Genomic DNA, 12,907 nt, shown 5'->3' on the forward strand with positions numbered 1-12,907 from the left:
AAGGAAGATGTATCCTAAATGAAGATCACCATGTTTGATAATCCATCATAATATCATTGATTCAGAGGACGGCAGCGTTTCTAATCTACCCTGATTTCAAACGCAGGATGTGCAGGCCTTTAGGTGGTAGCCATGGTAACTCAAGGACGTTTGAAGTAAGTACAGCCTACCTCCATCCTTAGTCTAAGCTGACATTTGAAAATGGTTTGAATTGCTTTGAAACGCGGTGGTGAGCTACCTTTAGAACCTTCAGTCCGGTTCAGTCAGGCTGACATGCATTCTGAAAACCAGAGCTGAAGAATGCTTTGATGGTCACAGTGAAGTCTCTGTGTTCTGAATCGATCTGTAGTTGTATCTAGCTGTGTTTGAAGTCCTAATTGAGCATGATGTTTTTATACACATTCCCTTGTGCGTCCACATGGGCTACATGTAGTGATGAATGAAAACATGTTGAGGCTGCTGAGCAAAGTTTGATGAGAGCGTTGTCAGGGCCAACACGCAGTAATGTGGTCACATCTTTGCTGCAGCAAGTGATCCTTTTTTAACTCAAATACCAAAACACCAAACTTGTCTATGGATGTAATATTGAAAATGGCATTTCCACAAACGTAAAATTGTTCTGAGTTTATTTTATAATCTATCCAACATTAACAGGGTCACATACAGAGAGAGAGAGTGGGGAGGGGGGAGGGAGAGAGAGAGAGAGAGGGGTGGGGGGGGGAGAGAGAGAGAGAGAGAGGGGTGGGGGGGGAGAGAGAGAGAGAGAGAGGGGTGGGGGGGAGAGAGAGAGGGGGGTGGGGGGTGGGGGGGGGGAGAGAGGGGGGTCGGGGGGGAGAGAGAGAGAAATGTGCTCCTCCTCTAAACCTTGACATAGTTCTGGTTAAGGGAGGTGTATAAAAACAGAAAGCACCCAACTGGAACGGAAGCTTGAGAGCCTTGCTGATCAGCGTGGAGAATGTACAGGTCTTCAAGGTCAACAAGATTGAGAAAGCAATTGTTTCTGTGGTCGTCCTCCTGTTCCATCTACCATGCTGTGTTCAGGATAGAGATGAAATGCTACTCCACGGACAAAGAAACTGAAAAGCTGTACACACTACATGCACGTACACATGCTGTGCACCTCCATCTTGGGCTAGACGTCTAGTGTTGTCTGCAAATTAATTTGTACAGCACCATATTAACCTGGAATGCTGCTGTCCTCCTGGTTTGCATGCATATAATCTGTCAATGCCCACAAATCAAAGTAAGGAGGATCCGGAAAGAAACGCGTCGCTTAACACTATGCAACCAAAAATCACAGTCTTCTCAGTTTTAATGAGACACAATTCCTCGTTCATGCCAAGCATACATCAATTGTAAGCATTGTTCATGCTTATACTATCATAATGACAGAGAATTCTAGGCTTTTATCATCAGATAGCCTATTAACCTGCCTTTCTTTTGTTGTTAGATGCGGGGACTGTTGCTGCTCATGGCGATTAGGCTCCATTATCTTGGTGATTCTACAATGCGCTGATCTGAAACCACAATACCAGATGTTAATTAAGAAGAAAATTTCGAAACGTGCAAGACACCAGATGGTCCAGAAAATAGCAAAAAAAAACATTACTGAAGGCCTGATAACAGATAAGGTTACCGCTGAGGTAAAGACTGTTAATATCGACTGGCGGGAAGAAAACAATGAACCAGAGTCCATCCTGAACTGACCCCTACTGCAGCAAGTGATCCAGCTGGTCCATCTACTGCAGCGACTGATCTGGCCGCCATTTCTCCTGCTGCAAGGGTTCCACAGTGGAACTTCCACTAGGTCCATACGGCAGCAAGGGAACCAGCAGCCCTTATCTCCTGCAGTAAGGGTTCCTTCAGGTCCATCTACTGAAGGAGATGAAACATCAGATCCGTTGCTTTAAAGTCAGAAACCCCACAATAGCCTGCAAGAATCTTGACTGATTGCTTATCGGTACAACCTGGGTTGCAACATGGATTGATGTAATAAGTGAGGAACGTTTAGTTAGATTGGTTAGATTCTTTATTGTCATTGTCATTTCCACAACAACGAAATTGAAGTGCATCATCTGCAGTGCAAAATTTAAAAGACATCCAGAGAATAACGTTTGATCACGTAATCATTTCAAAAGACAAATGTTCTGTGTACAGAGACCTGAGGAAGATCCTAACTGATTGAAATGTTGTCAGTCATACTAAAGTAAGTTCTAGTTTGCAAGCTATCAGTGTGGGATCTCTTCTTTCACTCAGTCACTGCTCTCCTCACCTGCTACCCAAGGACATCGGTCCCAGAGTGTAGAAGGTATTTTTTCATAAAAGACAATTTTTGAAATATTCTAGCTAGCATTTTTTTATATATTATTTAGAAAAGGTATTTCTTGTCTCTGTAGGATTCGATTAAATTGATTTGTTATAGCTGCTAGAAATGATCAGACTCTGTTAAAATTCATTTTTGTGTTATACAAATAAACTTTCCTCTGCATCAACACTACACTTACATTACACTATACCTGTATATGACTCATTCTGCTTGGGCCTCGGCGTCCTTTGCGGTATCATGTCCTGCTGGGGTGCATCTCTTCTCTTTCTTGGGTTGCTGTGTCCACCTTTACATTCTGATCCTCTTCGGTAGACACTGCATCCATGCGTTCATGAAGTACAATAGCTCAGTGTGAGTGTGATAACTCAGTGGGCAAATGCTTGCACTTGCCAACCCTGCTCTGTGTAGAAATGTGGGTTAATATCTGGCAGTGGCCATGTCCTAAAATTAGTATTATAAGTATGGTAATAGGGAATCAGGTGTAAGTAGGATGGACAAGCACTTGGGTCTAGAGCTGTTGGATAGCTCAGTGGGCTAATGGGCTCCCCAGCCCCTGGGGGGGGTTGGGGAGAGAGGGGTAGAGTGGGGGCGCTGGCCCCCCAGGAAAAGTGGGGAGGAAAGGAGGGGGTATTGGAGGAGGGTAGGAGCTCAATTAAGTTTTTGCTTTTCTGAAAATCTCCAAATTCAAAAGCTGCAGCGTAAAAATGTATGAGTAAGATTCAGCAAGGTTTCAGATGCAGTAGAAAACTTTTTCCTCCCCCTTACTTACCTACCCTCCTCCAACACCCCCTCCTTTCCTGGGGGGCCAGCACCCCCACTCTACCCCGTTAGACACAGGCACTGCCAGATGTGAACCCGCATCTCAACACACAACAGGGTTGAGACATCATTGCATTAGTCCACTGAGATACCTGTCAGCTCTGGAAACAAGTGCTTGTTCATCATACTTATACCTCACACCCTTCTAAGAGTCAGAACAATCACTTTTGGACATACTAGTAGCCACTGCAAGATTTGAACCCATGTCTCAACACACACAGCAGGTTTGGTACATCACTGCGTTAGCCCACTTAGCTACGCATGAGCTCAAAAATTGCCTGCTCGTCCATCACACTTACACCTCATTCTAACATTTAGACTAGTAGGGACTGTGAGATATGAACCCACATATCAACACACACAGCAGGTTTACCATACTTATAATAATAACATAACTCCAGGATACGGGCACTACCTTATTTGAACCCACTTCTCAATGAAGGAAGCAGGTTTGTCAACTGCCAGGATTGTCCCATTGAGCTATCCATGAGGACTGCAAGGGAGTCCCCATCCAACATACCTGATTCCACACTAGCAAAGTTAAATCAGTTACTGTATGTCTTAGGCTACTGCTGGATTTGAACCCATATTATATGGGAGGTTCAGCAACTGCACTATCGGTGTAAAGCAGGTTTTTCATTATATTAATCCATCACTCCAGACCAATAGCGTTATAATGACAAGAAGGTGGGAATCAAACCCTCATTACAATGCACACATGGCAGGTGTGGGAACTGTCTGCATTAGCACATTGAGCTAACTGTGGGCTCTAGAATCACCAGTTTTTTTGTTTTTTAAATCATATTAAACCATCATTCCAGAACAGTAGTGATAACAACAACGTGGTGAAGAACTGCTCATGAGTCAAAGAACTGAAGCTAATACATTAACTAGAAACCTTTATATCTTTGTTATCTCATGTTATCATTATAACTCTATTGTTCTGGAATGATGGATTAATATGATTAAGAACTGCTGCAGCATGGGCTCACAGATGGCTCGCTGGGCTAATGCTAATGCTGGCAGTTGTCACACCTGCCATGTGTGCCTTGTAATAAGGGTTTGTTCCTGACCATGTCATTATAACTCTGTTGGTCTGGAGTGATGGATTAATACAATTAAAAACCTGTTCAAAGAGAGCTCAAATAGCTCATCTACTAATAGCTCAATGCGCTAATGCAGTTGCTGAGCCTCCCATGTGACATTGTGGCATGGGTTCAAACCCAGCAGTGCCCTGAGCAAAATGTTATTGTTGTATCTATCTAAAGCTGAATGGACTCCTCATTCTAGCGAAGAGACAACATTCAAAAAGAAAGAATGTCCCAGTCAGTATTAGAACTGGTGACTCCAGTATTTGAAGTGCTGTGCTGTGCTGTGCTGTGCTCTACCATTGACCTTATTCACACAGCGGCCATTTGGTCCAGTCTGTAGTATAGTAATCAGGTGGGACTGTGTCCGTTGTCTCCAATGTTAAAAGGTCAAAATAGTAAAAACAACAGGCAGAATACACTATCCGAATTACAATCTCATCATAACCAGACTCTGATTGTTTTTCATGGTCATTGTTTTCGCGTTTGGAAATATAGTGTATGTAAGTGAATGAGTATCAGCCAGGAGGTAGTGACTGTCCTCTCAAAATATTGGTGGGAACCTGTCCCTACCGCCCTAATGCAATTCTAGGCCCATGCTGTCAAATACTGAGAATATAAATAGTTTTGATAACTGGAGGCAGAATCTGTTATTCACACTGTCATTGGAAGATAACTTTGCTCTTTTTCTGGCCGAGGGGGTCTCTAAACCAAATACCTGTCACAGAATTCAAGAATGATGGTGACGCTGTCCCTGCTGCTCGACCATGCACTGCACAGAAGGTCAGCTCTCTTGAGCTCATGCTTATGCAAATTGCCAACTATTGCCCTATTATTCAAAGAGGCACCATGGTTTAAAAAATTGGGATCATATGGCAAATAATAAAGCAACACAATAATAAAGCAAGGCTGACCAGTATGCCTCAAGAACAATAAACTGCACCCCTAGGCATGGGTTTAGAGTTCGCATTCACCGAGGTTACGGTAGGATCCAATTCTACATCCTGCATTCACGTAAGGGGAATATACCATTCACAGATTACTAGTTCCTCTAGGCCTCAGTTTAATATCACAAGCCATAGGCTAGCAGGGCTAATGTAACAATTGGTGCTTGTGGAATGTGGGTCAGACTCGATACACAGAGGCGTGATGATGAGGATACTTATTGTTTTTGTTTACCTTTACTCCCCCAGGGAGGCCCCCTGAGCCCAAGTCTCATTTTCATTGGCGCCCAGGTGGCTTACGATGTCCCTCCCAAGCTACTCCGGGCCGTAGAGACCATGACCACGGGTACAAAAGCCAAGGTGGTGACCCCAGAAGGCCACCAGTTTGACCTCCTGGTGGTGGGACAACCCTCGCTCCTTCCTCTTCACCATCGTCCTGGACTACACACTCAGGCAGGGGTTGGGAGCGAGGAATTCGGCCTGGCTATCCCGCTGTTAGTCCTAATGGATCTGGACAACGTGGATGACATCAGCCTGCTCTCCGACCACATGGAGCCGGCGCAGGAGCCGAGTGCAGAGTGGAGGCGAGTGTGTCAAAGCTGGCCTCAGGCCAAGGAAATGCCAGGAAACCAAGGTTATGGTAAATGGACTGCACTTATATAGCGCTTTCATCCAAAGTGCCTCTCATTCGCCCATTCACACACCCATTCACACACACATTCACACACACATTCACACACACATTCACACACATTCACACACACGTTCACACACACATTCACACACACATTCACACACACATTCACACACACGTTCACACACACGTTCACACACACATTCACACAGAAATGGCGGCGAACTGCTATTCCAGGTGCCAGCCTGCTCGTTGGGAGCAATTTGTGACCATCCACCTCTAATGACACCAGGAGGCACTGCTCTAAAGGAAGTCAACCACTTCAAATGGGCGCATGGGTCAACTCGTCCGAGCAAGACCTCAAAGTGAGGAAGGTGCTTGCATGGAAGGCTCTGAACGGCATGGCCATTGTGCGTGGAAAAATTCAACCTCCCCCGACAAATCAAGCTCAATCAAGCTTCCATGTGACGGTAGAGTCCGTTCTCCTACATGGCTGTGAATGCTGGATCTTTAGGCCCACGCTGCAGAAGTCCCTAGATGGGTGCTACACCAGAATGATACTAAACATCAACCAGAATGAGAAAATAGCAGCCAGGAGAATGAGGCTGGCTGGTCACTGCCAGAGACACCAGGAGCTGCCAGCCAGCAAACTGGTGTTGAGGGAGCCAACGCACGGGCGTCGATTACAAGGGTGTCCCACACTAACATACCGCATGTGGACATGCAACAATACAGGGCGGAGAGCACTGGTGAGCTAGCCGGATAATTATAGGACCTCAAGGGTCTTTTATTTGCCACACGGCAGTGATATCACCAATACACACGTGAATGAGCGGCGACACACTACACACAACACACACACACGTACACACACACACACACACACGTGCATCTGTGGTCGTTCGTGGAATTTATCCTATGTATGGCGTTTTTTTTTCAGACCAAATTTATTTTTTTGTCTACAATCTTCATGAACATTCACAGGTATGTAGTACAAGCAATTCTGATCAGAGATCTGCCACCCAGGGGTGTCTAGTCCATTACTAGGCTGAGCAGTGAACAATTTAATTATTTCCACCTGAAAAAAACCATAAGGGGTATGTATGCCGTTTTTTTTTCAGACCATGCATTTCTCCCATCCAAGCTGTCCTCCAGGGGCAGCCAGGAGCAGTGGGCAGCCTCATCAGCGGCGCCCGGGGACCAAGTGCTCAGTCTAAGGCCTGGTCAGGAACAGGACTGAAGAGCATCCGTTCTTCTGGAACCCAGGTGAGCACGGGGAGAACATGCAAACTCTGCATGGAAGACTGGGATGACTGGAAATGGCACAGTAGAGCGAGAGAGAGAGAGAGAGAGAGAGAGAGAGAGAGAGAGAGAGAGAGAGAGAGAGAGAGGTTCAGAAGGTAATGGTTAGTAGTATGTGTTGTGTATGGGGAGTTGATACCAGACTGTGGTGTTGGGAGGGCTGATACCAGACTGTGGTATTGGGGTAGTGATACCAGACTGTGGTGTTGGGGTAGTGATACCAGACTGTGGTGTTGGGGCGGTGATACCAGACTGTGATATTGGGGTAGTGATACCAGACTGTGGTGTTGGGGCGGTGATACCAGCTAAACATGCATTAACAACAGACACAAAACAATACCAGACATTCAAGACTGCATTAAAAGCACGTCCCTGAGGACAGCTGACAACATCCTCCCATGGCGCCTGAGAGCGCCGTTGGACGCGGTAACTGGAGTCCCCGGCTAATGGCTCCTCCAAACTGACAATAACACCCAGTGGCTTCTTAAATACAAACGAGATCTCCACCTGTATAGATCATATTTACTGTAGAGTCACTTCTGTTACTCAAGCACGAGTCCAAGATCAAATGTTTGTATTTACTGTATATTTACTCCTGTTTTTGATAGTTGTACTTCTCAAAATGTAGTATTTATTTTATTTATTCTATGCATATGTGTGCTGTAATATTTTCCAATGACATAGCTAATACTATTAAACATTTTCCAGGAGCTCATTGAGAGAGGTCAGGGGAGATTTTTTTTACAGTTCTCCTATATTGGCTCAAAAGGGTAAACTGGTTTCTCTCTCACTCCTTTCTGTAAAGTGCATTGTGTTGTCTTTGTGTTTGAAATGTAGCCTGGAAGCCAGACTTTCTCACTTTTTTTTTGCGAGGAAGTCTGGATTCCAGGCTATATCAATGCACTATATGCTGTTTAGTCAATCAAATGGCTGTTTGATTTGATTTGATGAAATCTGGCAGCTTCTTTAGACGTCTTAGGCAGGGATGTGTGGAGAGTATTTTGTTGAAGCAAACACTCACACATCCAGCCTAACTTGGACACTAAGACTGGCAGTCTTATCTGACAGTAGATTATCCTAGAATCTAGAACAATTATGTGGTTTTATTTGATGGGTGAGGAGCTACTGTTCAACTTATGCGAACTGAAATCAGCCATGTTGAGATTTGTGTAATGTAGAGATTTTACCACTAGGTGGTGGTCTTCTCTCAGGTCTGATTTCATAAAACATGAAAGGAACTGTATTCAAAATGTCACAATTTTTCATAATCCATCATATGTATCATTGATGCAATGAGGACGGCAGTATTTCTAATCTACTGTGATTTAAAACTTGGGATGTGCAGGCCTTCGAGTAGTGAGCTGTGGAAACAAGAACGTTTGAAGTACAGACTTCCTCCATCCCTAAGCTGACACTTGAAAATGTTTTGAAATACTGTGAAACATGGTGTGCTACCTTTAGTACTGACTTCAGTCAAGTTCACTCAGGCTGACATGTATTCTGCAAACCAGGTAAAGTGCATTTGAGGAGTCTATTTCATGGTCACAGTAAAGGCTTTCGGTATTCATTCAAACAACTATTAGTCCCACTAGGGGCAATTGGTTTAGAACAGCACGTTGCACAGAAAAACAGAAAAAACATCTCACCACATACAATCATCATCATCAACAACAACAACAACAACAACAACCACAACAATTACACCAGGGGCTGAGATGATTCGGTTATCTTGGGCACCTTGAGAATAACACAATACTGTTTATCAATCAAAGAAAACCTTAGAAGCACTAAAGCCTACAGTGCATCGCTAGCCTATCAGAGCACAGCGAGTTGAACAGTCTGACCACAGAAGGGATGAAGGATTTGGGATAGCGGTCTGTTCTACAGTCAGGCGAGGCATAGCGCCGCCCTGGTGGCAGCAGAGATAATTCACCCGCCAGAACGTGACCGGGAGACGCTAAAATGCTTCCCGCCTTCCGGAAAACTGGTTGGTTACAGAAGGAATTTAGGTCTCTCTGTTTCACTCCAGTTATCTTAGAACAGATTCTTACAATTCAATAACTTAAGAGCCTCTCAATAAAGGATTGGTAAAAACGACATAAGATAACAGGCCTAACAGAGAAGGAGTTAAGTTTGCAGAAAAGGTGGATTCTCTATTGCCCCCGTTTCACAATAGGCTGAGTGTTCACATCAAATGTAAGATGATCATCAAAGATGGTACCCAAGTATTTGTATGATGAAACAATTTTCACATTTCCCTTGTGTATGGGGCACTCTGCAACAACATCTCTGCTCCATCTAAAATCAATGATCAGTTATTTGGTTTTAGATACACCTAAATCCAAAAAGTTATCACACCAAGAAATAAAATCAGTGAGAGCATTCCCAAGATCAGGTTCTGAACGTCTGAGAAGGGATGGCGGACAGGTGACAACATCCTCCCACGGCGCCTGGGAGCGGCGTTGGACGCGGTAACTGGAGTCCCCGGCTAATGGCTCCTCCAAACTAACAATAACACCCAGTGGCTTCTTAAATACAAACGAGATCTCCACTTTGTATAGATCATATTTACTTAATCGCTTCTGTTATTCGAGCACGAGTCCAAGATCATGAATGAACATTTGCTTGTTTTATTGCTTCAGAAATCGACCGCAGACAATGTCCAGAGACTGGAGGACCAGAGGAAGGAGCAGAAGAGCAGAGGACCCTGACCTGGGTCTGGGCTGCTGGCTCCCGAAGGTGGAGTCACCCCAAATACTCTCCCTCTCATGTCTCCTTTGACCTCCATCTGAAAATGGGAGGGAAAACAATGTGTCTGTCTGCTTTCTCTCAATCTCACCCTCCGGCGTTGGGGTCACGATTCATTTCCTTGGCAACTGTCGTTTAGGAGTTGTGTGTACGCATCCGGGTGAGTGTTCATGTGCGTTTGTGTGTGTGTTGTCAACATAAAGGCCTATTTGTCCCGAGCACAGCTCTTAACTGTCTGTCAGGTCAACATCTACTGTTTGTCTAGCAAACAGAGACGACACAGAAAATGGTTCTCATTCCTGCTAGCATTGTTTGACACACCCATGCTAAGTGCTCTGTGTGTGTGTATGAGGGAGAGGGAGAGAAAGCTTATGTGTGTGTGTGTGTGTGTGCGTGTAAGAGAGAGAGAGAGAGAGAGAGAGAGAGGCCATTCCTGTAGACATTGTTTGACATGCTAATGCTAAGTGTTGGGGTACAGAGAGAACTGAGTCTCCTGTTGTTCAGAGTAACCTTAGGCACTAACCTTCAGGATGCGTGGGAAAGACAGGCATTTCACACACACACACACACACACACACACACACACACACACACACACACACACACACACACACACACACACACACATACAGTACACACACACGTCTGTGGGAATAGAGGTAAAAACATCACTTATTTGTGTGATGACAATTCGTAGGGGACGTTGACCTTTCCTCTTTAACCTGTGTTCTACGAAATGTGCCCTAACATAGTTAATATGTCACACTTACATGTAACAACCAGGTTTGAATTAAAATAGTATGTTATGTAGAATAATACAATAATACTCTAAGACATATGTTACTCGAATCACTCATGTTTTGAATAGTCAAAATTAGAGGACTGAGACCAATCAAAGAAACACAAACGTATTTACAAAGGCATAGTTTATGAGGTGACGATAGATTCACTCATCACATTTACAGTAACCTCTAAATTAGAAGGTAGTTTAGCATCTCTGTCCTTAAGTATGTGTCTCCAAATCAAATCTGTAAGATCTCCTTTCCCTGTCCAAACCACAACAACACTGCATGTAATCAACCAAAAATATATCTAAAGAATCAAAAACAAATGTGTTATTTGAATCGGTGGTACTATTCTTCAAATGGGAAACACATTGAGAACAATCCCATACGCTAGCGCTTAGCACCCTAGTAACACTGTAACGGTCACTAATACTGGTGGGTTTGAAATCAATGTACAGTAAGCACAAGTAGAGAACATGCAAAAAAAAAACTTTTTACAAAGAATATCATACTAGGAACATATAAATAACATGAAAATATTGATACTACAAAGTTTCAGACACAAATTTCCATTGGAGGATTTTGGGAGGAGTTACTAAATGTTAAATAGCTACGATATTTAAGCTATGACATTTAGCTCAAACAAGGCTTTTTTGTGCAAGTCTGCAACTTATGTCAAGTGTTTTGTCGGGTTTTTGAGTCATCACATCATGTGGACTGGTGGGTGTGTGTGTGTGTGTGTGTGTGTGTGGTGCGTGCGTGTGTGTGCGTGTGTGTGTGCGTGACATCATCCTTGCTGTGGTCCCTTTCGCACCTCCAAAGTTATCCTTTGCTGAACTCTTAGACAGCTACACATTTCAACGGGATTCCCAACAGAAGTGACAGATCAATCGCTAGCCGAAACAAACAGCTGTTGTGTTTAGCATGTGCTAGCTGTCTCCAGCTCCTAACAAATTGAAGCGATCCATTATGATTGAAACTGTTCAAATTCTCATAACCGAAGAGTTGGATATAAACAAGTGCTGGGTATATATTTTGGGTAGATAACGAATGGAGTAGACGGAATTCTGTGCTAAACCCACAATATTAAAGTTTACAATGGTCAACAAAGCCATCGTCCCATTGGTCAGTCCCACTGGCGGCCCTGTCATCGGCCAGTCAAATCACAGCGCCCCACTGAAGTCACTTGTGATTGGACAATATCCGATACTAGTGTCTTTGGCTGATCTCGATCACGTCAGTCCGTCGGCGTCTTCCGTAGGCTACCCTCGCTCCTTGTCCCCGTCTCGCCCAATCACCTTGCGTATCCAGGGCTCGAAGGCGGACACTTTGGTGTAGACGCCCGGCGAGTGTTGCGTCCGGCAGGGGTGACCCCAGGACGTGACCCCGTAGACCACCCAGCCCCCACCCGGGCGCTCGCACACCAGCGGGCCGCCGCTGTCGCCGCGGCAACTGTCCACGCGGCGCTCCGACTGGTCAACGCTGCCGGCGCAGAGCATGCGGCTGGTGAAGGCGCCGTGGTAACGCTGTTGGGCAGTGGCGACGCGGGAGGAGAGAGAGGCGGGCCTGCTGGAGGGTCTTGGAGTAGGACCGCCCTGAGAGAGAGAGAGAGAGAGAGAGAGAGAGAGGAGGGGGGGAGAGAGGGGGGGAGAGAGAGAGAGAGAGAGAGAGAGAGAGAGGGATAGAGACAGAGAGAGAGGGAGAGAGAGAGAGAGAGGGGGGGGCGGGGGGGGGGAGAAGAGAGAGAGAGAGAGAGTGATAGAGACAGAGAGAGAGAGAGAGGGAGAGAGAGAGAGAGAGAGAGAGAGAGAGGGAGTGGGGGTGAGGGGGGGGAGAGAGAGAGAGAGAGAGAGTGATAGAGACAGAGAGAGAGGGAGAGAGAGGGAGAGAAAGAAAGAGAGGGAGAGAGGGATAGAGAGAGAGAGAGGACAGAGAGAGATACAGTATGAGGTCACACCTTATCTTTATCTTTGTCTTGTGTCGTCTAATTGGTAAATTGTGTATTGTAATTATATGTAACTTTCGAGCACATCACAGAGCCGCCACGGAACATTTCTTTGTGATTGTACACCATATATATGCATATGAGAAATAAAGATCTGAATCTGGATCATAGTCTTCAAGATAAGTTAAGTTGACACTGCCATTACAAAACACACGCACACGCACACCACACACACACACACACACAACACCCATACTTCTTTCCAAACACACATACTGTAGCTGACTAACTCTGAAACAAAGGTCCCTGAAGGACA

At 45.0% G+C, this 12,907-nt stretch overlaps 2 protein-coding genes across 2 annotated transcripts in view; one reads left to right on the forward strand and one right to left on the reverse strand.

Annotated features, from left to right (window-relative positions):
* The window catches only part of LOC311322543 (bifunctional heparan sulfate N-deacetylase/N-sulfotransferase 4-like), a gene marked incomplete at both ends in the record, with an annotated part of 93,047 nt that extends 83,697 nt beyond the window's left edge, over positions 1-9,350 (forward strand). The window contains 2 exons of the mRNA XM_084454632.1: positions 5,469-5,761; positions 9,290-9,350. Coding sequence (XP_084310758.1) covers positions 5,469-5,761; positions 9,290-9,350 — 354 coding nt within the window. The remainder of the gene's footprint in view (positions 1-5,468; positions 5,762-9,289) is intronic.
* Positions 9,351-11,908: 2,558 nt separating this feature from the next.
* prss12 (serine protease 12) overlaps positions 11,909-12,907 on the reverse strand; it is a gene marked incomplete at both ends in the record, with an annotated part of 29,688 nt that continues 28,689 nt past the window's right edge. The window contains 2 exon segments of the mRNA XM_084454633.1: positions 11,909-12,178; positions 12,180-12,241. Of these exon segments, the coding sequence (XP_084310759.1) occupies positions 11,909-12,178; positions 12,180-12,241 (332 nt within the window).

This window comes from Borostomias antarcticus, assembly GCF_949987555.1.
Source record: "Borostomias antarcticus genome assembly, chromosome: 20".
NCBI lineage: Eukaryota > Metazoa > Chordata > Actinopteri > Stomiiformes > Stomiidae > Borostomias > Borostomias antarcticus.